This window comes from Dasypus novemcinctus, chromosome 9, assembly GCF_030445035.2.
Source record: "Dasypus novemcinctus isolate mDasNov1 chromosome 9, mDasNov1.1.hap2, whole genome shotgun sequence".
NCBI lineage: Eukaryota > Metazoa > Chordata > Mammalia > Cingulata > Dasypodidae > Dasypus > Dasypus novemcinctus.
This window is the reverse complement of record NC_080681.1, coordinates 64,444,607-64,471,999: the sequence shown is the minus strand read 5'-3', so window position 1 is coordinate 64,471,999 and position 27,393 is coordinate 64,444,607. Positions and strand designations below refer to the sequence as shown.

Genomic DNA, 27,393 nt, shown 5'->3' with positions numbered 1-27,393 from the left:
AGGTGAGAAGATTTTAGCAGCCTCCGCTGTTTGCTTTGGTTGGTCAAACCTAGATGTAGAAGGCTTAATCCAGTGTTATCTTACAGCTATTCCAGAAATCTCTGCATTCTTGTTTTATATTATATGAGGTAAGAGGTATATACTGTATAGCAGAGTGCCTGATCCAAAGTCAGTATCATTACTTCTATACAAGACTACTCTGCTTCCAGCAGATATCAGGGAAGAGTTATTCCAGTGCAGTGATATCTGCAAACATATTAAACCATATATCCTACCTGGGTTTTGAGAGTTAAATTTTTTCATTAACTTATTTGATTCTAGCTGTCTGTTCTTAGAATGGGTCAATCCAAAACAGCCCATTAGCTACTCAGAGATTAGGAAGTAACACCTTGCTAGAGGGAGCTAAAGAGAATTTTGTTCCTTACCCAATAATAAGGAATTAAAGACCAATTATATATATGCAACTCTGTTATTTTCCTCACATTCATTTTATTTCCCTGAAAAATTTAAGTTCCCTTTGGGAAATTCCTGGAATTTGGAGTCAGAAGACCTGAGCATGAGTTCCAACCCTATTATTTACATGTCCTTGGGCAAGAAACTTTGCCTTTCTGAATCTAAGTTTCACAATCTGCAAAATGAAGACAATAATGCCACTTTTGTCTGATGGGGAGAAACTGAGACTCACCTGAGACACTGAGGATCACCTTGTGAAAGACAGTTTAGGTGTAAACCCTAAGAAACTATTCAATAGTAGCTGTTGCTGCGCTGTTGGTGAAAACCTTAGCTTTTCACTTTATCTAGCCTTCTTCATTCACTACCTGTTCTTCCCTTCACTAAACCTGAATCAGTTTTACCAAGTTGTTGAGAGACAGTGTTTTGGAAACAATGTTTGAGTGCCGAAGGTTGTACGCTTGTGATGAGAATCTGTTTTTTGTCACTATATTCGTTTTATTCACTTTCACCTTTTAAGTGAGCCAGAGACAACTAAGAAATAAAACAAAAGAAATCCTTGTCAGTGGGGTTTTCAACAGCTCATCTTAATAGCAGAGCCCTGCTGCCTGGTATTTGTCTACTAATATCTTTATTCAACTTGTCTTTATTGAGTACCCCCTATGCCCCAGAAGTGGTTTTGCCATGTATTGATTCATCTGTGTTGACCTCATCTTCCCAACTAGTCTGTAAGCTTGGTTGACCAAATTCCTATTATTTGGATGACCAAAGGCGAAACGAGCCCCTATTTATTACACATTGGGTTTTTGTTTTTGTTTTTGTTTTTTAGGAGGTATGGGGAATTGAACCTGGGGCCTCGTGTATGGGAAGCAGGCGCTCAACCACTGAACTATAGCCATTCCCCATATTTAAAGATTCTTTATGGTTCATCCAATAGATAAAGCCAGGCTCCTCCTTTGTTTACAAAGATGAACTTATTCATATGTGGTTAAAAAATCTTTGGGAGCCATTGTTATGCCTGTAAATTTTTAGGATATGATGAGCCTGTGGTCCGGCCAGGGAGGAAGATGGCGTCCTGATTTTTCAAATTTTTGGCCTAAGGCATGGTGATAATGCTGACTTTTCAATATTTATTGAATGGATTAACTCACAGGACAAAGAAATACATTTTTTCCCAATGAATTCTAGGTGCCACCTTTGACCCATTTGGAGCACCTTCTAAACCATCAGGACAAGATTTGCTGGGTTCTTTTCTGAACACATCCAGTGCTTCCAGTGACCCCTTTCTTCAGCCCACAAGAAGTCCTTCACCAACAGTGCATGGTAAGGAAGTATTTTATATTGTGTGCGGTGGAACATAGTTTACTGTAAGTTATCAGTAGGTAGTCAAAAGCTGCAGATTGCATACCTCTTTTGGAAATTAACAATTCACATAAATGTATTTAAAGCTCTGGCATGTCTTACAGGAAAGAAACTTTCCTTACAGGAAAGTTTTATTCAACTTTCCTAAAACTTATTTGACTGTGGAATTCTTTTTTTCTTTTTTGCTCTAGAGCTATGTGAACTGCATCATAAGGCACCATTGATTGTAGGAAGTATTGTTATTTTATGTGTAATAAAAAAGGAAAAATTGCCACCACTTTCATCTGATTGGAAGATGTATCTTGGTTGAAGAAATCTTTGAAATGTGGGAAAATTGGGAGGCTTATAATTAATAAAATGTGATATTGGCATTCTAAAAATTGACATTCCACTGAACAAAGCTTGGACTACACCACCCTAATGTTAGAGATGTTCTGTCCAATACTGTCCAATATGCTAGCCTCTAGCCACATGTGACCTTTGAGTACTTGCAACGTGGCTAGTCTGCCTTGAGACATGCTCAAAGTATAAAGTACTTACTGCATTTCAAAACTTAGTATGAAAAGAGAAGGTAAAGTATCTGAATATATTTTATATTGATCACTTGTTCAAAGAAAATTTTGAATATACTGGGTTAAATAAATATATTATTAAAACTAATTTCACCTCTTTCTTTTCATTTTTTAAAATGTGGCAACTAGAAAATTGAAAAATTCATATGTGCCCCTCATTATATTTCTATGTTAGGGACTTACATTTTGTGGAAAGAATAATCGCATTCATTTGTAAATGTGGAAAGGTATCAGGTATGTAACTGATTAAAACTGGAGCTCTTCAGTGAAGTGGAAATGGCTTGGAGCTGGAGGATTGTAGCTCATTCCTGATTTTGAAGGCTATCGAACATTATTGGCCCTCAACTGAGAGGGCAATGTATTGTTGAAGACACCTTTTCCTGGAGAATGCAGTCCAGTCACCAGCTTGACTTCTTGGAAGCCATGAAAATGCAAAAGGAAGATAAATTGTACAACATTGGTCAAAGTATAATTGGCTAGAAAAGAGAAATCAGTCTAGGAACCACCATTATGGGTGATTTCCAATTGGTTCTTAATCCCAGATTCTTCTAAGTGGGTCCACAGGACAATATAAAAGAAATCCACTTCTCACTCTTGACTGAATGCTTATTACCCATTGGGAAGAAAAATACAGTGATGTAGGCTAAAGCTTTATTTCTGCTCACTCATTTAAAACGTAAGTCACATCATTCCTCTGCTCAGAATGGCTCCCTATTTCACACAGTGTGAAAGCCACAGTCCTCACAAGCACTTGGGAGGCCCTGTGTACTCTAGCACCCCAATGCCTACGACCTCATTTCCTCTTCTCTTCCTTCTCGCCCTTGCTCTCTCCACTCCAGCCACACTGGCCTATTTGCTGTTCCACTGGTTGTTTCTTCTACTAAAAATAGTCTTCCCCAGACATCTGCCTGACTAACTCCTTCACCTCCTTTGAGTTTTTGTTTAAATGTCACTTTCTCAATGACGTCTACTCTGTCCATTCCTTTTCAATTTTCAATGAATCCCTCTACCCCAAACTAGAAAATTTTCTTACCTCATTTTACTTCTTCTCTACAGTACTTATTAACTTCCAGTACAATGAATGATTTACTTATGGGTTATGTTTATTTTTTGTTGTCTGCCCCTCCCCATTAGAACAAGCACTCCACAGAACCAGAGATTTTTATTTTGTAATTTAATTCATCCCCTAATGCCTGGAAGAATTATTGTCACAAAGTAGATTCCTTCCTCTCTCCATCCCTCCCTCTGTTCTTCCTTCCTTGCCTCCTTTCCTCCCTCCCTCCTTCCATTCCTTCCTCTTCATCTGTATCATCTAGGTATTTAATATATAAATATAAAATTAATTTACTCATGTTTTCTTATCAAAGTTTCTTTGATGCATAGTGATAGTGTCTATAAGGTTATACATGATTCTGAATTCCATAGTTTGAATTTATCATTTTGATAAAAGTAATTCCTTTTATGTCCCATGGCCCTGGTTTTGTGTTTTTTGTGAGTTGGTTAGAACATGTATTTTATCATCCAGTTTAGACCTGCTAGCATCCTGTTGTTTGTGGCCACACTTCTTTTGGCCTGAGTCATGCCAATGAGTAAAGAGAATTTTTCACTATCCTTGCTAGGAAAGCAATTATCATTCCACTGTTAGTGGGTCAATTGTATTATTTATATGTAGGACAGTATATAGTTAAAAACTCAGATGTCAATTCACGGAGAATTTTGAGAGGGGTTGGAATGCTCTGTTTTGAAGCTGTAATGAATTTTTTTGAGTAACAATAGTTATATTCCTGGCACCAACATGGTACATGGTATATAGTTGGTGCCCAATACTTGTTCTGGATGATTTATAATTCTCTACTCATGTCACAACAGACAAGAAAACATGCCTCTGGTACACTTGTTAATACCCATCTAAGTTTTTTCCCCCTTTTCTTACAACCCACCAACTCTGTGTCAAGTGTAGAGGTGGACACTCAAAGATTAATAAAATAGTTATTACCTTCAAGAAACTCACAATTTAATGTAGACTGAAATATGCACAGTTCTGATTGAAACTGTGTGGACTGAGCAAATGTTAAATGGTAGATATGGAGGTAAATAAAACACAGGTCAGTAAAGGTGGGAAGAAGACAAGTGATATATGGCTTCTACCAACCCTCATGTGAATAACAATAGTTGAAAGCAGGAAATATCAAGTGTTCAGAGTGTGGTAACAACATGGAAAAATGATTGAATCCCTTGGGAGGTAATGGAGCCTTCATGGAGGGGATGGCATTTTCTTGTGTGAATTCAGAAAAGTGGATGCTGAGCTATCTCATTCTCATCCTTTTTCTTCTCCCTGTTTGCAGCTTCTAGTACACCTGCTGTGAACATTCAGCCAGATGTTTCAGGAGGCTGGGACTGGCATACTAAACCAGGTAAAGGTCAGCATGTTATTTTTCGTATACATTTAACCAATTGCTAAAGCATAATCCTTCACACAAGATGAAGTGAATACTTATAGAGTATTATAGCACACTCATTAATTTGTGTTGATTTTTCCAAAGGCTCATATTCTGGTCGAGCTTTTCCAGTTGCATTTGTTGACATGCTAATGCTATATATTGTACGTTATTTAACTTTTCCAAGTGTCATGATGTCTGTCTTGACAGTAGAATCAGACAGAGCTACATGTGTATATACCTCTACCACTCAGAAGCTCTTGGAATTTTTGACAAGGCTGAGCCTCAGATTTTTTACCTGTAATGGGGATCATAATTCTTGCCGCACACAGTTGTGTAAGTGTAAATAAAATAAACTACTTGAAAATTCCTTGCATATAGTAGATATTGAATAAATGCAAGTATTCTTCCTTCTCTAGAAAGTGCTTGTTTCCAGGGTTGGATTTGCCTGTAATAAATAAGGTCTCTTTCTTATGGCTACTACAGTATTTATTAAGAACTGTTTTATGTGACAATGTTCCCAATTCTGTGAAAACTGCAGACATACATAGACACACACCAGAGATCCATACACTGTGTGTTCATCACAGCAATTCTCTGTAGCAACTGCTCTTTCTTCCTTTTTACCAATGAGAAAATGCTGACATTCAGAGATATTAAGCAAATGGTCACACCACTCTCAAGTGGCAGAGCCAGAATTCAGATCCAGGTCTGACTCCAAAGCCCATAGGAAAGAATGAAGTTAGGTGACATGAAAGATAAACTGCAATAATAATTTGCAGGTGAGACCAGAAAGTAGCATGTGCCTTTTCTGTGTCCTGTCCCTGCCTACATCACCATTCACCTAAGTCAGAGAAACAGAGTCTGGTGACTTCTTACTTATTTCCAAACCCTGTCTGAGATTGTTCTAGAGACAAAGATGGGCAATAGCTCTGGAATTCTAAATTTCAAAATTCAACCTTGGACATTGGCTTCAATTTTAATGATTTCATTTTCTTTTCAGGAGGTTTTGGAATGGGAAGCAAATCAGCTGCCACCAGTCCAACAGGATCCTCACATGGCACTCCTACCCATCTACAGAAGCCCCACACTCTGGATCCTTTTGCCGACCTTGGGGCACTTGGTACAAACTTAGCAGGTTAAGATATAAATAACATTTGCTTATGGTTACAAAGCCCCCAATTATTTTTATTATCTTTTTTTTTTTAAAGATAATAGATCACACAAAATGTTACATTAAAAAATATAAGAGGTTCTCATATACCCCCACTTTCTACCCCCACCCGCCATTTCTCCCATATCAACAACCTTTCTCATCATTGTGGCACATTCATTGCATTTGATGAATACATTTTGGAGCACTGCTACATAGCTGGATTATAGTTTACATTTTAATTTACTTTCTCTCTCAGTCCATTCAGTAAGTTATGGCAGGATATATAATGTCCTGCATCTGTCCCTGGAATATCATTTGGAACAACTCTCAGTCCTGAAAATGCCCCCATATCACACTTCTTCTTGCCTCTCCCTGCCCTCAGCAGCTCCTGTGGCCACTGTCTCCACATTAATAATACAAAAACCTCAAATCTAAATCTTGAGTACTAGAATGAACTGGTTGTGTCACCTGGGACCCAAAATAAAATAGTGTATTCTTAAACTCTACTCTGAAACCCGAGATTAGGTTTGTAAAAAACCAAACACAGAATGAAACAGGCACCACATATTGGGTTGGAAATAACCCCTATAATCCATTTCTTCAACGCATAATTTTGGGCTAATAGTATGAATAAAGTTAGAGCCCCTAGTGACATCTGACAACAGAGTTTGGCTGCAACAAAGGTCTTGAGTAGTGAACCAGTGAGAGATAAGGCCAGTTAGATTGATTTGTGCCACATGGTACCAGCCTTATTGTGATGTTACCAGGGAGATCCTTATACTGTTACCACTCTTCTCCCCATTAACTACAGTGCCCTCTGCTCAGTTTGTAAAATTCTAAACAGATAGCATACTCTTTGTATAATATTTCTAAAGTTGTGCTCCATCTTGTTAATAGTTGTTACAGGAGAAGTGTTCCATGAGCAAGTGAGTTTGGGAAACAGTGGGTTTAGTGAATTTTGATTCCTGCAGAAACATCTGAGCATCAGTGTTCATGTTGATGCTCTCTGACCAGGATACTGTCTGTAGGGTTTTCAAACCTATTTCACCAACGAATCTTTGTTAAGGAGTAGTTCGTTGGTCTAAGATGTTCTGAAACCTTTTCTTCCTTCTTTTTTCTTCCTCTTTTAGGTCAGTGGAGAGTTTTTAAATAAAAATAGGGTAGCCCTGAAACACGGTTTAAATTGGCCATGTCTAGGTTCTCAGAAAGCCCTCCTGCAGCATTTAAAACCAAATTGAACCAAGGAAATAAGAGCATATTTACCATATTGCTAGTAATTGTGTCAGATTCTTCAGACCTCATTCTATACTCTAAAGACATTATTTTTCCCTTTAAGAACTCTCAGATTTATTGTACAGAGTTATCTTCTTTATATCTTAATACAGATAATTTTCACATTTTAAGGTAATAACATCAGGTAAAATTTAACTTAATAAAATCTCATTTGTTGCTCATTTTTCACCAATTTATTCATTCCACAGATATTGACTAAGTGCCTCCTATGTGCTATCACTGTTCTAACAAAAACCAAAGAAACAAAAACAAAACAGAAAACAAAACTCCTGCCTTTCTAAAGCTTATTTTCTAGATGAGGAAGCAAGCAGTAAAGGATATATAACATAATGTCCAGTAACAAAAATAAAAGTGAGTGTTCATTAGGGGATGTACTATTTGTTAGGCATTATTTTAAGTGCTTTATATATATCGTTTCGTTTAGTCTTCCCAATAATTTTTTGAAATAGGGACTATTATAATCTCCATTTTGCAGATGAGTAAAGGAAACACACAAAACTTTTAAGAAATATGCCCAAATCACAGGGATTCAACACCAAGATCTCTACTCTGGAGCTTGTACCATAACCAACATGCTAAGTATGAAGAAAAATAAGGCAGGGAAGGGGTGATGAGTGATAGATGGGATGGAGTGTTAATTTAGATACCCAGTGGCTAGGAACTGCCTCTCTAAGAAGGTGGCCTTTATGGGAAGTTCTTTTTTTTTTTTTTTACAACCCAACATCACATCTTTCTTTTAATTGCCATTTCTCTTTAGACTCCTTTAATCTGGGACCACTCTTCAGCCTTTCTTGGTCTTTCATGACCTTGATATTTAAAGGGTACAAGCCAGTAGAGAAAGTCAATTTGGATTTGATGCCATCTTTAATTATTTGATTAAGGTTGACTGACTGCCAGTTTCTTCCACTGTAGTTACTAGTTTTCATTCTGTAAACACTACATAATCTGGAGGAGATATTTTGAGACTATCCTATTTGAGATAATCCTAATTGAGAATATCCTATTTTCTATCAGACTTTTACCCACTGGTTTTAGTATTCATGAATGATTCTTGCCTGAATTAATTACTACTATGATAGTTGCAAAATTTTGGTTTTCTAATTTTGTTCTTTCTTCTATGTATATTAGTTGACATTTTACTGAGGCATTTTACTTATTTTACTGTAAGTCTTCTCTTTTTTCCCTTATCTAGCTATCTTTCTAATTTTACATCTACTAATAGATCATCTATAGCTATCATCTATCTTTCCATCTGTATCAATCTGTCATCAGCGTTGACTGATGGATTCCTTTTGATATAGTGAGATATCATCCATTACTGTCATTATTCATTTTGATGTTCAGTTTGTCCCAGATTTGTTTTCTGGAAGCCTTTTTGTTCTTGCTTTCACTGCCTTTGTGGAACTTAGTAAATGTTAAATGACTTTCCCAAAGCCACATAGGGAACAGAAATCTGAGTGAGTGTTAGAAGCTCTCCTAGGCTAGTACTCTGAGAGTAAAAATTAAACTTCCAGATTATATAACTGCAGTTCAGAAAAAGGTGAAAGTGTCCTTTTCCTCAAGATATTGTCACATTAAACAGTTCAGATACAAACACACTTTAGTCCTTCCCATAGAAATTCTGATTTAAATTATCTGGTCTGGGACTTGGGTATAAGACACTCCTTAGGTGGAGAATTTTGAGAAGATGGCAGAGTAGGAAGCTGTAGGAATCAGTCTCTCCACTGGAACAACTATTAAACTGTCAAGAACTGTCTGAATTAACTATTTTGACACTCCATAGTTCAGGGAAGAATGGGAAGAAGAGGCAGTAAATTGTTCTCTCCACACGGCAGTCAACATGCCTCATCTCCCAGTCTCATGGCAGGCAGCAGTGGGGTCCAGCATGGCGTCCAGCCCATGGCATAGCTAGCTGGTGCCAGAGAAGGACATAAAAACCTAGTCACCCAAGATCTGGAGGGAGGGTGCCCATGGTTCCAGCATACCCCTGACAAAAGCAGTAGAAAAGACTTTAAAAAAGTATGCTCCCTCAGAGCTACAGAGGACAGTTGAAGGGTTGCATATGCTGAACAGGTACTGAGTCAAGAAAGACCAGATTTCAGAAGCCATGGGAAAAGCTCCTGGCACCCTTCCTGGCCCCTTCCTCATTCCTTACCTATGGCATTTTGGAGCTGGTCGGAACTCCCTTTGTGGGCCCCTGGCCTTGTTATGGCTGCAAAAGACTGGCTTGGGAAACTCCTCTATAACAAGTATCTCCTCCCAGAATTTGCTGTCCAGGCAAAAGCAGCTTGATACAACAAAAGCAGTGTAAGCAACAATTGAAGTGGGCAGTCTGGGGCAAAGGCTTACCTGCTTTAAGTCCTGCAATGGAAGGAACACCCAGGAGAGGAAGAAAGTCAGTTTCTTGGGAAATAGAGGGGGGACATTCAAACTCCTATAAACAGGGGAACTTGTAAGGCCACTAGCAAGCACAAGCCCAGGCAAGACACGGGCCCAGAAAAGACAGGGTAAACCCTATACTTTGCATTTGCACTGGAGCGATCTGCTTGATAGGAGGGCTGAACTCTGAAGGAGAGCATCAGCCATTGAAAAGCCAATTGGCAACAATGCAAATTGCTTAGATTTCCTTGGTTTTGTTAGCTCCTGACACTCAAGAAAATCTCTATCATATCACTCGCTGTATATAAAGTTAACAATTAGATATTTCAGGGAATAAATCCAAGAGTTAACATTTAAAAATATTAAAATGTACAATGTACAACAAAAGACTGCAAGACAAAGAAAGAAAGAGAAATAATGGCCTAACCAAAGGAAGAAGATAAAAATCCAGAACACATAAATGAAGAAGATTAGATTGTGGACATACAGGACTGGAAGATGAAGTAAAATAGAAAGAGCTAGAGGATGTCAGGAAAATAGTATGCTCAAAGAGATTAAGGAAAATACAGAGAAAGAACTAAAAGATATCAGAAAACAATGAATGAACAATATTTCTAAAGAAATAGAAATTTTAGAAAGGAACAAAACAGAAGTACTCAAGTTGAAGTCCACAAAAACTGAAATAAAAAATTCCCATGAGGATTCCAAGAGTAGAGTGGACTGGCAGAAGAAAGAATCAGTGAACTTAAAAACAAGATTATTGAAGTGAGTCAGGCTGAGGAACAGAAAGAAAAAGGAATTTTAAAAAGCAAAAATAGCTTAATAGACTACATTATAGAAGTCCCAGAAGGAGAAGAAAATGGCAGAAGGACTAGTTAAAGAGGTAATAATAGAAAACTTCCCAAATGTAACAAAAGATGTGAATATGCTCATCCAAGAAAGGACACCAAATAGGATAAACTTGAAAAGAAGTATGCCTTGTCACACACTGATCATGTTATTGAATGCAAAAGACGAAGAGAAAATTCTGAAAGTTGCAAAAGAAAAGCAATGTTGCTTGTGACTCAAGTGAGTCCCAATTAAGTTTAGTGCTGATTTCTTATCAGAAACCATGGAGACAAGAAGGCAGTGGGTTGAAATACTTAAAGGGCTGAGAGAAAGCAGTTTCCAACCAAGAATTTTATATACAGTGAGATTTACTTTAAAAAATGGGGTGATGAAAACATTCCAAGATAAATAAAAGCTGAGGGAGTTTATTAGCAATAGACCAGCCCAACAAGCAATGCTAATCACATTCCTCAGACTGAAAAGAAAGGACAATAGACAGTTTGAAAGCAGCATAAAGAAATAACCTCCAGTAAAGGTATCCATTTAGGTAATTATAAATACCAGTATTATTGAATTGTATTTTTTTGGTATGTAACTCCACTTCTTACTTCATACAAGTCATAAAATTCAAATGTATAGAAAGTAATGATAAATCTATTGTTTTGGACATAAAATTTACAAAGATATAATTTGTTACAAGTATGGAAAAGGGCATGCAGAGTTATACAGTCTATGCATGCTACTAAAGTCAAGTTAGTATCAAATATATATTTGGGGTATTCAATTTTATTCTCATGTTAACAAGGGAAAGTAATATAGATCCAGACAGAAATGAGAAGGGAGTTAAAATGGTATAATACAAAAAAATCAAATAAATATGAAACTGGGCATTAACAGAAGAATTGAGGGACAAAAAAAGGTATAGGACTTACAAATATTAAATGGCAACATGCCAGTAGAAAGTCCTGCATTATTGGTAGTTATTTTAAATACAAATGGATTAAACTCTCCAGTCAAAGGCAGACATTGGCAGAATATATAGACAAGAATGACCCAACATATGTTGTTTAGGAGACTTACCTTACATTCAAAGACATAAGTAGGTTGAAAGTGAAAGGTTGGAAAAAATATACCATGCAAGTAGTAACCAAAAGAGAGCTGGGGTAGCTATATAGTATCAAATAAAATAGACTTTAAGTTATGAGGGACAAAGACGGTCATTATATACTGATAAAGGGGTCAGTTTAACAGGAAGACATAACAATTATATATAAAATATATATGAACCTAACATCAGAGCCCCAAAATATATGAAGCAAATATTGACAGATTTGTAAGGAGAAATAGATGGATCTAGATTAATAATAGGAGATTTTAATATACCACTTTCAATAATGGATAGAACATCTAGACAGAAGATCAATAAGGAAATAGAAGACTTGGATAATACTCTAAACCAACTATACCTCCCAGGCATGGCATTAGTCAGCCAAAGGGTGCTGATGAAAAATACCAGAAATCTGTTGGCTTTTATAAAGGGTATTTATTTGGGATAGAAGCTTATAGTCACAAGGCCATAAAGAGTAAATTACTTCCCTCACCAAAGTCTGTTGCCACATGTAGGAGTAAGATGCCTTCCAGTCTCTTGCAAGAGTCAGCCTTCCCCTTCCTCTTAAGGCTCTGTGGTCCCAGCTTCTTCTGATCTCAGCTGAAGGCTAGTATAAGACTCGTCTCTCTCTCCTTGGGGCTTATTTCTTTCCAGGCTTTCTCAGTTGTTTAGGGCTCTGGCGTCTTCAGTTGCAAACTCTCAGGTAGATGGCTCAGCTCTCTCCCCCTCCCCAGAGTTCCAGCTTCCAAAACTAAACTCTCTGTGTTCTCCTTCTCTGTGTATTTACTTCCCTGTCTTTGAGCATCTGTTTATATAGCCCAAAAAGCAGGGTGGGTGAGGACTCAAACTAAGTCACCTAATGATGTGGTCATATAAAAGCCCTAATCTTGATTTAATAAAGTAAAACCTCTGAATCTAATACAATCTAATACACCCAGAGGAGCAGAGTAATTTACAAATTATCCAGTATCTATTTTTGGAATTCATAAACAATACCAAACTGCCACAGGCATATATAGAACACTTTACCCAATAGAAAAAGAATACACATTCTTATCAAGTACACATGTACCATTCTCCAGGATAGAGCATATATTAGGTCACAAAACAAGTCTCAATAAATTAAAAAATATTGAAATCATACAAAAAAATCTTCTCTGACCACAGTGGAATGAAGGTAGACATCAGAAACAGAGAAAGAAATGGAAAAGCCACAAATATGGAGAAATTAATCTATTTTTAAACAACCAATGGTTAAAGGGGAAATCACAAGAGAAATAAGGAAATAGCTTGAGGCAAATGAAAATGAAGATACAACATACCAAAACTTATGGAGGCAGCAAGGGCAGTGCTGAGAGGGAAATTTGTAGTTCTAAATGCTTACATTAAGAAAGAAGAAAGATTTCAAGTGAGAGACCTAACTTCAAAACTGGAAGAACTAGAAAAAGAAGAGCAAACTAAACTATAAGTGAGCAGAAGAAAGGAAATAACAAAGATTAGAGTGGAGAAAAATGAAGAAGAGAATTAAAAATGTTAGAATCAGGGAAGCAACTGTGGATCAATCACTTGGGCTCCCGTCTACCATATGGGAGGCTCTGGGTTCGCATCCCAGGGCCACCTTGTGAAGGCAGAGCTGGCCTGTGCGCTGCAGAGAGATGATGGCCCATGTGCCACAGAGAGCTGACGGCCCGTGGCCCACGCACCAGGGAGAGCTGGCACAGCAAAATAACGCAATGAAAGGGAGACAAACAGATATAGAAAAAAATGCACAGTGAATGGACACAAAGAAGAGACAGCAAAAGAAAAGGAACAAGCCACAAGGGGGAGGGGATAAATAAATAAATCTAAAAAATAAAAATAAAAAAAAGAATCAACAAAACCAACTGTTGGTTTTTTTAAAAAGATCAATAAAATGGACAAATCTTTAGCTAGACTAATGAAGAAAAAGAGAGAACACAAATAAAATCTGAAACGTAAGGGGTGACATTATTACTGACCTCACAGAAAGAAAAAGGACTGTAAGAGGATACTATGAACAACTGTACACCAACAAATTAGATAATCTAGAAGAAATGGACAACTTCCTGGAAACACACAAATTACTTACACTGACCCAAGAAGAAGGAGAAAATCTCAACAAACCAAAAATTAGTAAAAAGTTTGAATCGGTAATCAAAAATCTTCCAACAAGTAAAGCCCAGAACCAGATGGCTTCAGAGGGGAATTTTACCAAACATTCCAAGAAGAATTAACATCAAAGCTGCTCAAACCCCTCCAAAAAATTGAAGAGAACATTCACAGAAACAAAACAAAAAAACAATACAGATCTCTTATGGATATAGTTGCAAAAATCCTCAACAAAATACTAACAAACTAAATTCAACAGCACATTGAAAGAATTATGTACCACAATCAAGTGGGATTTATCCCAGGTATGCAAGAGTGATTCAGGATAAGAAAATCAATCCCTATAATATAGCACATTAACTGTGTGGAGGAATAAACCCTCGTGATGATCTCAATTGATGCAGAGAAGACATTTGAGAAAATATAGCACTCCTTGATAAAAACTCTTGTAAAACTAAGAATACAAGACAACTTCCTCAACATGATAAAGAGCATATATGAAAATTCCACCAATAACATCATGCGTTATGATGAAGACAGAAAGCTTTCCCTCTAAGACTAGGAACAAAACAAGGCAGCCCATAGTCACCACTGTTATTCAGCATTATACTGGAAGTTCTTGACATAGTCATTAGGCATAAAAAAGAAATAAAAGGTATCCAAATTGGAAAGGAAGAGCCCAAAATTTCCCTATTAGCAGATGACATTATCCTATATCAAAAAAGTCCTAAAAGGTCCACAACAAAGATTCTAGAACTAATAAATAAATTCAGCAAGTAGAAGGGTATAGATCAACATCCCAAAATCAGTACTGTTTCTGTACACCAGTAATGAACAATCAGAAGGAAAAAAAAAAAACAAGAAAAAATTCCATTGACAATAGTAAGTATATGAATCAAATATCTAGGAATGAATCTAAACAAGGATCTAAATGACTTGGACACAGAAGACTACAAAACATTGCTGAAAAACATTAAAGAAGGCCTAAAAGAAATGGAAGAATATTCCTTGTTCATGGACGGGAAGACTAAATATTGTTAAGGTATCAATTCTACCCAAAGAGATTTGCAGATTCAAGAAATCGTAATAAAAATTCCAACAGCTTTGTTTGCAGCAATGGAAAAGTCAATCATCACATTTATAGGGAAGTGTAAGGGGCCCTGAATAACCAAAGCCATCTTGAAAAAGAAGAAAGAAGTTGGAAGACTCACAGTTCACGATCTTAAAACTTTAACAAGGCTACAGTAATCAAAATTAAACAGGGTACTAGCAAAAGTATAGATATATAGACCAATGGAATAGAATTGAGAGGTCACAAATCAACCCTCACATTTTTGGCCAACTGAAGTTTGACAGGGGGGTAAAGACCACTCAACTGGGCATGAACAATCTCTTCAACAAATGGTGTTGGGAAAACTGAATTTCCATATGCAAAATAATGAAGGTGGATCCCTACCTCACACGATATACAAAAATAAGCTAAAAATGGGTCAAAGACCTAATTGTAACAGCCAGAAATATAAAATTTCTAGAAGAAAATGATATCGTCTTCAGAACCTTGTGATAGGCAGTAGTTTCTTGGACTTTGCACAATGGGAGACAATATTTGGAAGTCACATAACTGATAAGGGCTTAATATCCAGACGTATAAAAAAATCCTTTAATGTAACAATGAAATGACCAGCTACCTAATTTTTCGAAAGAGGCAAAAGACTTCAATAGACATTTCTCAAAGAAAATATACAAATCACCGAAGAACACATGAAAAGATGCTCAATTTCATTAGCCATTAAGGAAATACAAATCAAAACCACAATGACATGCCTTTTTACACCCACTAAAATAGCTATTATTAAAAGATGGACAGTTACAAGTGTTGGGGAGGATGTGAAGAAATAGGAATACTCATTCATTGCTGGTGGGAATATAAAATGGTGCAACCACTGTGGGAGACAATTTGGCAGTTTCTCAAAAACTTAAATATAGAATTATGATTTGACCTGCCAATCCCATTTCTAGGTATATACGCAAAACAATTGAAAGCAAAAAAAAAAAAGAATTGAAAGCAAGGACTTAAGCACCTATTTGCATACTGATGTTCATAGCAGTATTATTCACAATTGCCAAACATGGAAGCAACCCAAGTGCCCATCAACTGATGAATGGATAAACAAAATGTAGTATATATAATATATACAGTGGAATATTATTCAGCCATTAAAAGGAATGAAGTTCTGATACATGTGACAACATGGATGAACCTTGAAGATATAATGTTAGTGAAATAAGATGGACACAAGACTACAAATATTATATTTTATATAATCTCACTGATATGAAATAACTAGAATAAGCGAGCTCATAGTGTCAGAATCTACATTATAGGTTACCAGGGATGGGATGGGGTAGAGAATAGGGAATTAATGCTTAAAATGTACAAAGTTTCTATTTGGGATGATGGAAAACTTTTGGTAGCAAAGCACTGTGAACATAATAACAACAAATTATTTATTTGGAACTGGTTCAAAGGGGGATATTTTAAGTTTATATATGTTATTAGAATAAAAAATTTTAAAAATACATGAAACTGCACAACACATTGAACTGTACATTAAACCATGGACTAGAGTTAACAATATACAATTATAAAAATGTGTTTCATCAATTGTAACAAAGGTACTGTCCCATGCAATGTGTTATTTATACAGTAGTATATGGGAACTCTGTATTTTATATATGATTTTTCTGTAAGTCTGCAGCTTCTTTTAATTTTTAAAAGCTCTGTAGGTGATTCTAATGTGCAGCTAAGATTGAGAACCAGTGCTTTAAGTGTCAGTGGAGATAGCAGTGGCCTCTAAGTTTGGATACTGCTTTGCATTTCTGTCAGTTCTGTGCTTCAGTAGCATTAACACTTAGAATTGATGACATGGGTAGGAACTATCCTGGAAGGGTAGGAAGACATCAGAAAGTCGTACATTGTTGATGCCTGTGAGAGCAGGGCCAGCATCCGCCTTTTCACCATTGTATCTGCAATGTGGCACATAGAAGACAGTCAATACTGTTTCATAAATGAACAAATGAATTAAAGTAAGGTGGGAATGCAGAGTTTTCCCTTTCTTAGTTTTTTCATTTTCCATATTAATCAGACTGTTAAGTAATAAGTAGAAATATTCAGAAAAAAGACAGTAAACATTCTTGAAATGATGAAATGAAACCCCAGTGCAGAATGAATACCAACCTTAGCTACATGTTGATGTGCTGTTGGCAGAGTGGCCCCGGGGTCCATGAGGAGAGGCCTCTTGCTCTGAGTTATAGACTGAAAGGGGCAACACCAAGCTTCCAAGTGCAAGCCCCATCATTACCTTTTCCTGTTATCAATTAGTTATGGAGCACTCATGATGTACCAGGCATGTGTCGGGCACAGGAACTTGCATTGTTTTATCATATATAATGCCTCTTAGTTTGGGGTTTTCAAATGATTTTCGTATAACTGTTGTCTTTTTACAGCAGACCTGTGATGTAAACACAGTTGTGATTTCACAGAACTTCAAGAGGTGAAAGTTTTCATTAGGTGTCAAAAGAGCAAAGATTCGCTATAGCCTGCTTTTGTCTATATTCCTAGTGCCCAGCGTAGTACCTGGCACATAGTAGGTGCTCACCAAATAATGGTTGAATGAATGCATGAATGAGGGATAGAGCTGAGACTCAAACTCAAAATTAACTCCACGCTCACTGGCCATTATACACATTATTCACAGTGTGGAAGGAAAGAAGAGTCTCAGGATAAGAAAAGAGGAAATATCTATGGAAGAAGAGACAGTTGGGATTTGATGTAACAAAAGGCTCAAAAATTTGGGGAGGAATTAGGGATTGGGGAAATAAGCAGGAAATGAGCCTGTGATTTGTAGTTAGAAAGCCTGTGGTCAGGTCCCAGCCCCATTAACTGGCTATGTGTTAATGAGCATGTTAATAAACCTCTCTGAGCCTTGATTTTCTCATCTTTAAAGTGGAGACAGTAGTATTACTTACCTCCTGGGGGAGTTATGTAGATTAAAGGCAGCAATGAACATATATACATTTTATAAACTCTGAAGAGCTTTATAGATGTTAATTGCTTTACTGTCATTAGTACTTTGAGCTCTGCATGAAAACGACTTTGGTGATCACTTCATTTTAATTTCTTATTTTACCTCTTTAAACACAAGTCATAGCTGGTCTTCATATTTTGGAAACAGCCCAGCATGTGTGCAGCGAGTGCTTAAAAGTTAGGAGATTACAGCATCAGAATTCTACTTAAATTCGTGGCACAATTTAATATCATTTTCCAAAGCTTGAGTAAGATCCTTTGTCCCCATCAAAGTTGTCAGAGTGTTGACTGAGCTTGCTCTCCTGCAGTGAAATGTGTGAAATTGAAACCTACTTGTGAAAGTTCAAAACAACTTCATTTACTCTTGGGCACTAACCATGCTTGTCCTTATAACAAACAAATGATTAAGCCTGATAATTGAAGCTTAATTAGCACCTTAGTGGGTGAGTTTACCCTGTTTTATTCCTGGCCAATGTCATTTGGTAGTTTTTACTCTAAGAAAAAATGGAATCTGCTTAGAACGGGGTCTTAAGGATGTGGTGGTGGGTGGTTCAGAAGAGCCAGGGCTCTTCTGGTTTGGAATCAAAGACATGTGCTCAAGCCCCAGTTCTGTCACTTGCTGGCCGTGTCACTTTGAGGAAATCACTTAACTGTCCAGAGCTGCAGTTTTTCAACTGAATAAAACAAATGGGGCTGATGCTACAAATCTACAATGTCATTGTTGGGCTTAAATGAAATAATATATGTGCCCACACTTTAACTATTAAAGTGATTCATTATTTTATCAGTCAAGGAACTTTCCACTAACATCAAGGCAAACAAATCTCAGGCACAAGAATTAGAGCTACTCAAAGTAGCATTACCTCTTTTTCCTTTTTTCCATAGGCAGTTCTTCATTTGCCAGCAAACCTACCACACCGACTGGACTGGGTGGAGGATTTCCACCTCTCAGCTCACCACAGAAAGCATCTCCGCAGCCTCTGGGTGGAGGGTGGCAGCAGGGGGTTGGCTATACCTGGCAGCAGTCACAATCCAAGCCACAGCCCAGCATGCCCCATTCCTCTCCCCAGAATCGTCCCAACTACAACGTGAGCTTCTCAGCCATGCCTGGGGGCCAGAACGAGCGTGGGAAAGGATCAACTAATTTGGGTAAGAATGATGGTATAGGGCTTGGGTATAGGGTGATCTGAGTTGTCATAATGCCTGGGTGTGTACATCTGAGGAAGAAAACAGAGAACAATTCCAGTCGTTTCTGAGGCATTCTTACAGTTTTAGAGTGGTAGCCTCATCCCAACCTCCAAGGCTGTGCCTGGAGCACCCCAGGTTTACCAAGCTCCTAATACTGAACAAACCATTTTTTCATTGCCGGCTCTTTCCCTGTCTCTCTCCACACAGAAACCATGTCAAGGGCAGGGCCTGTGTCTTATTTACTTATCACTGTCACCTAGCATAGTGCGTGACACATGATAGGCACTAAAGGACTTGAAGGAATGGAGGTGAGTGGATAGGTTGAAGCTGTTATTTTTTTGGTAGGGGTAGTTTGGAAAGGGAAAGGTCTGGAACCTTTCAAGCATTGTGTTCAGGTTTACCCTTGGGTCCTACTTAGAGGATTGTGTGTCTCTTGGACATTTGGTGCTTCTTATGCTCTGGTTGGTGAGTATCCTGAGATCAGCAGATCTCCTGGGGTGGTTGTTCCTCTCTTCTGAGAAGAAAGATGGAAGAACACGAAATGGGCCAACAGGTAAGTCTAGATGATGCTCTGGACAAAGGGTGAAAAATAACACATTGTGCACAGCAGGGATGGTTAAATTCAACTTTATTAAAAGTCCTATTATTAAGGAATGGGGAGTTAATGCTTAAGTAGCACATAATTTCTTTTAGATTGATTGTAAAGTTTTAGGAATTAATGGTGATGGTAGCACAATACTGTGAGTGTATTTAACAGCACAGATTATATATGTAAATGTGATTAAAAATGGAAGTTTATATTGTGTATATGCTGGTAGAATAAAAATTAAAGGATAAAACAGGACTGTACAACACAGTGAACTCTAGTGTAAATGGGCTATAGTTAATAGTGCAATTATAAAAATATTCTTTCATGAATTATAACAAATATGCCACACTAATGCAAGGTGTTAATAATAGAGTGGTACGTGGGAAAAAAGAGACCCTAATGTAATATACAGAATGTTTTAATTTGCCAAAGGGCTGCCGATGCAAAGTACCAGAAATGGGTTGGTTTTTCTGAAGGGGATTTATCTGGGGTAAAAGCTTACAGTTTCAAGGCCATGAAAAGTCCAAACTGAGGCACCATCAGAGATGCTTTCTCACCAAAGTCAGCTGCCATGTGGCAAAGATGGCCGCCGACCTCTGCCAAGGTCTCTGCCTTCTCCTCCAGAATCTGCCATTTCTCAGAGCCCAGCTATCGGAGCTCAGTTGTCAGCTGTCAGGCACAGGGTATGTCTCTTTTCGAGCTGCTCCGTGGGCTCAGTCTTTTGGGGGCTTCATGCTTAAGCGATCCTCTAGTCCTCTCTCCTGTGGCAGAATCAAATATGGCACCTTCCCTTTTCCTGTGTCTGTCTGTCTGTGTATCCATTTACATTAGACCCAAAAGAGGGCAGAGACTCCACCTGAGTCATGCCTCACTGATGTAATCCAATCAAAAGCCCTAAATCTATTTTATCAAGTAATCTAGCCAAAGGGCCCTCAACAGATTTAATTCAATCAAATGTTATCACACCCAGAGGAATAGATTAGTTTAAAAACATAATCTTTCTCTTTTTGGGATTCATAAAATAATCTCAAACTGCCACATGGCCTTTAGTTGGTAGTGCAATTTTAATGATCTTTCATCAGTTGTAACAAGGTACCACACTACTTCAAAGTGTTAACTGGGGGGTATATGGAAATGCTGAATTTTTTTACAAGATTTTTCTGTAAACCTAAAACTTAAAAAAAAAAAATTAAAGGGCCTATTATGATACATTTTACATTTTAGTTGACTAGAGCATACTCCAGAATGAGGTGTGTAGGGACATGAGGAGGGAACAAGCCTTCTTCTCTATGGAACATGAGGCAATTCTTTTGCTCTTCCTCGTAATAGGAGCTGACATTTATTGAGTGTTGAATATGTGCAAGGTGCTATTCTAAGCATTTTTTCATGTGTTATTTCATATGATCTCTCAAAAACAGCACCATATCAAAGATGTGGAATCAAGACACAGAATATGCAATAATTTCCCAAGTTCCTAAAGCTTATGTAAGTGACAGAGCCAGGACTTGGACCCAGACAATATGGATCTAGAACTCTGGCTCTTAGTTGTCACACTGTACTGGCCACGGCACAGATGTCATCCTTCCTGCCTCACAGTACTAACCTGGTAGAAATTCTTTTGTTAGGAACAGGTAATGCCACGTTTGTTTTTTGGTTAGTACAGGATATTCCTTGGACAATTCCATAGATTCAGGGGGCTTCCCCTCCATTCCTCTTCAGTATGTGTTGGGAAAATATCTTTAATTAGCCAAAATTTACAGAGCATCTTCAGCATAGAAAGCACCAGAGATAGAGCAGTGGACAATACAGACTAAATCCCTAGCTACATTTTAGTTTGTGCACATGCGAGTGTGTAAGAACATCTTACAGTATAGAGGTAACAAATGGATTTCAACTCAGACACAACTTTGGTTGATGTGATTTGGTTGGAATGCTGTATTTTGGTTCTGTTCTGTTTTAATTTAACAAACATTTAAATATCCAAGCTCCATTCTAAGCACTCTAAAATGTTAATGCATTAATTCTTACAGCAACCCTATGAGATAGGTAATGTTATCATCATCCAGTTTTACAGATGAGGACATTGAAGCATAAAGATGTTAAGTAACTTGCCCAAGGTCACGTCTCCCATAGGTGGCAGAGTTGGAATTCAGGACTGATGAGTCTGGCTCTATAGCCTTTGCTATCATGCTAGGCTGCCTTTCCAAATAGACTGAAATAGGTACATGGAAATAAAGAACACTGTGGTCATCTAGAAATGTGGGCAGGGAAGCAGTAGCATACATTTCAGGTGTCGCTCACCCCTTGTACAGTCCCATCACCAGTACCTAACTAGTTATATGGCCTGGGGAAAATCATGAGTAGCCTAATTTATAAAAAGATGGTATAGTGGAAAGGGAACTGAATGTAGTCTAATAACCATCGACCCTCAAATGCTAGCTTTGCTGTGGATGTGATATACAATTCTGGACAGATCTCTTAAGTTCTCCAGACTTCATTTTCCTCATCTGTAAAATGGGTATGGCAGTATCTTACTCTGCTCACAAAGTAACTGTGAGTATTACCAGGCTCAATGCATATGAAGGCCCCTTGAAAACTGTAAGTGCTGTGTGATAATGATACAGTAGTATTTGTAAATAAAAACTCTGATAATTTTCAAAAATTGTATTGTAGAAGGGAAACAAAAAGCTGCTGACTTTGAAGACCTGCTTTCTGGTCAAGGTTTCAATGCACACAAGGACAAAAAGGGGCCTCGAACAATAGCTGAGATGAGAAAGGAAGAAATGGCAAAGGAAATGGATCCTGAAAAATTAAAGGTGAGTGAAAACCTGACCTGTGTAATTATCCTGTATGACAAGGTCTCATGCATGGAGATGTCAGCATGGAAACTAACATACAGAACACACCCTGTTGGGTTTCTGGTGAGCTCAGTGTTTCAGGTGGTCCCTGTAGCTGTGGCCTGAGTGCAGCCTTACTCTTAATACAGAGGAGCTTTGGGAGGGTTGTACAAGCTGTTGAATTTCTCTAATGAAATACATTTTATATCATGGTATGGTATAGAGATTTTCTTTGTTTAACTGTTCAGATGAATAAATGGCTTTCTTTAAGAGATTATTTTGTTATTCAGATGGCATTCAGATTCTAAAGATAAATGATTAGAATTTGGTAATAAGAATTATGCATTATTTATGTCCTCTCTTGCTGCCTTGAGAGCTTTATATTAGACCCGATTAACTGAAGCCCCCAGGATCTGTAAGATTGAGGATCTGACCTGTTACTGCATTCAAGCATCTCCAAAACCGGGACTGGCAAAGCAATCCAGTCTTACACATTTGAAAAAGCATACTACAGTTCTCTATAATTTCCTGCTTTTCACATCTCACATCACAGAGGGTTTATATTCCTTCATAAAACCTTGTGCTGAAAACCTTTGTTACCTGAAAACATTTGTTAGGAAAACTCTAACAGTTTGGCAATGATTTTTTATAAAAGAAAGTTGTTTCTTTTAAACCAGGCTCGGTTATTTAATGGGTACAAGGTGTTTACTTTGTGTGGGGAAGTAGCCATCACCAACCATGACTAAACCATTCATTGTGTTCTAAGTGCTGACGCATTGTTGCCAACCCTTCAATTTAATCATCTCATTTGTCCAGACTATGAATGTTCCCAATTTGAATGAATGACTAAAAATAACAAACATTTTTGAGTTGTACTCTTTGCCAGGCATATTAATTGGGTCCTGATTTACAATGCCATGTAAGAAGCTTTACCTTTCCTCAAGGAGAGCTGTCTAATGGTAGGGAAAGACAAATACACAGATAATTACTATAAAGGTAGACTAGCACAGAGAAGTTCGTTCTTTTTTCAAGAGATGTTTATTGAGGGTATATGTGCCAGATACTACATTAGATAGGAGCACATGGTAGGAAGTAAAATAGATGTGATGTTTATACTTTCAGAAGGAGTTTATATTTTAGGAATGAGGAGCGTATGTAGACTCTCAGAGGCTAAGGGTATGAAGTACTTGAGCAAGCTTTTGAAGGATGAGTTAACCAGATTGGCAAGGCAGGAGGCAGAAGGCAGAAAAGCATTCCAGGTGGAGGCAACAGCTTTTGGTATCAAGAAGCCCAGAGTACCTTGATGGTGCTAGAACAGGGCTTTCCAGAATCCTAGGGGAGAGAGCAATTTGAATTCCTAAATTTCCCCTGTGCTTACAGATCCTGGAGTGGATTGAAGGTAAAGAGAGAAACATCAGAGCACTTCTCTCCACCATGCACACTGTGCTATGGGCTGGGGAGACCAAGTGGAAACCTGTCGGCATGGCAGACTTAGTGACGCCAGAACAGGTGAAGAAGGTATACAGGAAGGCTGTCCTGGTGGTGCACCCAGATAAAGTGAGTACTACCTGCCTTGTCCTATCATTTTTCCTGTCCTCCTACATCCACTATTCTGTGAACATGTTTAAAACAGCAGACTTTTAGTTGGCTGGTTGATTAGGCTATTTAATTAAGATAATAAACTCTATAAGCCAAAATCAGACATTTAAACAAAGTGTTATGGTTCATGAAGTGGGTGAAAATAGATCAAATTAGAAATGACAAGTAACGGAAGGGGGGCCTTACTTAGAGAGGGTAAGATTCACCAGTGACTAAATTTTAGGGATCAGATGTAAATGATATCCAGGCTTCTTATAGTAGTAAGGATAGGCTAAGAGCTGGACAAAGGAAAACTTTTCTGCTTTGGACATACAGAGATATGTTTAGCCAGGATTGTAGCTACAGAGGCTTAGAATGCATTTGTTGAAACTAGAGAGTATCAGCAGGATGTCCAAAATGGAACCAAATCCATCAGTATGTTATTCATACCGGTTTATGTTTCCATCGAGCCATATACACATGAAAGTGTTCTGCATGATCAGAAATTTCCAATATTTCATGGCCCCGTTGAAATCATTATAATACCCAGAAACATTCCCAGATAGAAATGAGTCATCTTACTGTCAAATGGACTATACTTGTCCTATGATGTATGGTTGTGATTGAAGTGTCACTTAGGAACACATGCTTGGATTTGATGTATTTGCTTTTCATTTCTCTGCACTTTTGTACTTTGAGTTTTGATGAATAAACAGAGAAAGAAGAATGGGAGCCCAGACAAATACACAAACTGAATGCCCCTATTATGGGTCTCAAAAAACTTACTTTTTTTAGAAATGGGAAAACGGGAGTTTAGAAATACAGACAGTCAGTTGCAGATAGACTGCCGTTTAGTTGATACTTCTGCGCTTTTTGTTGCCTGTAAGTCCTCTGCTATCTACTCATTCGTTCCTTACCACCACTGTATGTGAGGGTTTTTCTGGGGAGGTCATAGTAATTGGTCACATATATTGGGAGCGTAAAATCTGGAATGGCATAATGAAAAAAATCAATTACTTAGAGCACACGCATCAGCAATAAAAATTTTAATTTAAATAAAATTTGATCTGTGGCATCTAATACATGTTTTTGTTCTTTCTATAGGCTACTGGGCAACCCTATGAACAATATGCAAAGATGATTTTCATGGAGCTAAATGATGCCTGGTCTGAATTTGAAAATCAAGGACAAAAACCCTTGTATTAATTTACAAGCTTTTTCATCTCTGTTGCAGACCTGTGCTAATGCTTAGTATATATCACAATTCTGAGGTTTTCACAGTTGAACCAAAACTTCCAGTGACTTGTTTCCAGTACTAAATTGTAAATCACTAGTGAATTAATTCCTTATTGGTAAAGAATGTGGGTGTTTGGTTTCTCAAAATGTCCAAAGCAAGAGAAAACCTTTTGTCAGGTTGACCTTGCACAGTTACAACATTCCGGCCTTCCTTTGGGAAGCCTGCTCAGAATTTTGCCTGGGGGAAATGGAAAATAAAGACCATAGAAAGCTTAACACTCATCTCATTGATTAAAGAGCAAAAGTTATGATAAGATTCTATAATGGTTTTAAATAATGGTTTTTAGATTTTTCTGAAAAGATGTAATTTGAGTAATACTTTACACAAACTTGAGGAACGCAGCCACCAAGTTTGTTTGTTTGTTTTAAAAAATGGAAATTTAGTGTCGCTCTTAGCATAATACTGTATACTTATTTTAGTCAGAAGGATTAGCAAATGTAAAAGAACGTGAATTGTGATTAATGATTATACTACAATCTAGTAATTATCAATGTCTCCTCCTGGATAAGCTAAAAATTAATAGAAACTCTGGCTGAAGAAAATGGGGCCTCTGAAGATGTAGAAAATTTATATCCTGGTCAGGGGGTTGGGCTCCTCCTTCCCTTTTCAGAAAATTGTGGTCTCTTAAAGAAAAAGAAGTCTTAATAACATAACTCTAAACTGTATTTGAAAGAAATATCTAATTTTGCCATAAAGCTTATAGTTCTTTTGCTTAGCCAAGGATGTTCTTACCTGGAAACAGTATGGCCCACTCACAATTTATCAGGACCAATATCTAGTATGGACTCAGTATTCTCTAGATTTGTGAGTGGTTGTGGTATGAGACTAGAAGACAAAACTGAATATTTGTCAGGAGAAACAGGCAGATGCAGGAAAAGAAATGTGTTTGCCTTCTGATGGAATCAGATGGCATGTGTCAGTATTTTGCTTTGAGGAGGCAGGTCCCCTATCCCCACCTGGCAAATCTGGACCCCTCAGCCGAGTTTATTGTTTTCAAAGTAGTTGGGGGTCCAAAAGGACAGCATTGGTTCTGAGACATCTGTGAAAGCAAAGCAAGAATGAAACCTTTCCAGACTTCACATTAATTGGATTTCAGTTCATTGTTTTGACACTTACTCATTTAGAAGATTAAGCAGTTGTCATCCTTTGACTTTTGTAGACCAGTTTTTGGTATGCATACACACAGTGTGCATATTATATTTGTGCAAAGCAGATGGGCAAAAAGATTTCCATGCTAATCCTAAAAGTTTCCTATTCAATATTGTGTAAAGCTTTCAGAAGTTCTTTTTAAAAGACAATCATTTTTTTGTTTTTTTGTTTGTTTCTATTTTAGTTTTCTTGTGGCAAACTGTACTGGAAAACCAGCATGTCAGAAATTCTTTATGTTCTATATAGATCACTCTCTCCTCTTTTTGTTCTGGTTTTAAAGGTTCATTATTTATTTTACCTTTTACTGACAATGTGAAACTTGCAGAAAATGTTCTCTTTTAAAATATACAGCTGTAAACTGTTCAAGGTAACCATAACAAACTAGGTGTTATTTATTAACATATTATGAAATAACGTTTGATCCAGTATGTGCTTGTCTTATTTAAAATTGGAATGTGAGACATGTTGCCGTGACCTGTTTTTTTTTCCCTCATTCACATTTGTAGATATTGTGTGAACTACAAAATATAACGATAATAACTAAAAGGATATTATGTGACTGTCATGTACATTTTGAAATAATAGAACTATATTAGCTGTGTATCATGTTTGGATGATTCATCAATGTTCACAGTTTAAAACATCTTTAAATGTTATATAATTAGCAATGAGAAAGAATCTTACCTAACTTAAATTGGGGAATTTTCCCCCATATCTCTTTTCTGGATACATAATAATTCAGGACCCCTATTTATCTCAAAACTCTTAAAATATACAGACCAACAGGTTTTTGAATTCCTTTTAAATATCTGGTTGTGACAGAGCTTGTTGTTAATCAGCTTCATAGTTTCATTCATATTTATTGTAATATATTTTTGTTTTGTAAATATCTTGCACACAACAAAATGTGATTGGTCTAAAATATTTGTAATGTATATTAAAGGCTCAAAAACAT

General features: G+C 37.3%; 1 protein-coding gene across 13 annotated transcripts in view; it reads left to right on the top strand.

Moving 5' to 3' along the window:
• DNAJC6 (DnaJ heat shock protein family (Hsp40) member C6) overlaps positions 1 to 27,392 on the top strand; it is a 191,043-nt gene extending 163,651 nt beyond the window's left edge. For 7 of the 13 annotated variants that reach the window (XM_058303431.1, XM_058303428.1, XM_071217407.1 and 4 more), the window contains 7 exons: positions 1,639 to 1,773; positions 4,730 to 4,798; positions 5,826 to 5,960; positions 18,686 to 18,949; positions 22,251 to 22,393; positions 23,795 to 23,971; positions 25,097 to 27,392. In XM_058303431.1, coding sequence (XP_058159414.1) covers positions 1,639 to 1,773; positions 4,730 to 4,798; positions 5,826 to 5,960; positions 18,686 to 18,949; positions 22,251 to 22,393; positions 23,795 to 23,971; positions 25,097 to 25,198 — 1,025 coding nt within the window. In that variant the 3' untranslated portion in view covers positions 25,199 to 27,392. The remainder of the gene's footprint in view (positions 1 to 1,638; positions 1,774 to 4,729; positions 4,799 to 5,825; positions 5,961 to 18,685; positions 18,950 to 22,250; positions 22,394 to 23,794; positions 23,972 to 25,096) is intronic. The other 6 variants (XM_058303430.2, XM_058303432.1, XM_058303429.1 and 3 more) reach the window with 1 other exon arrangement.
• The last annotated feature ends 1 nt before the right edge of the window (position 27,393 follows it).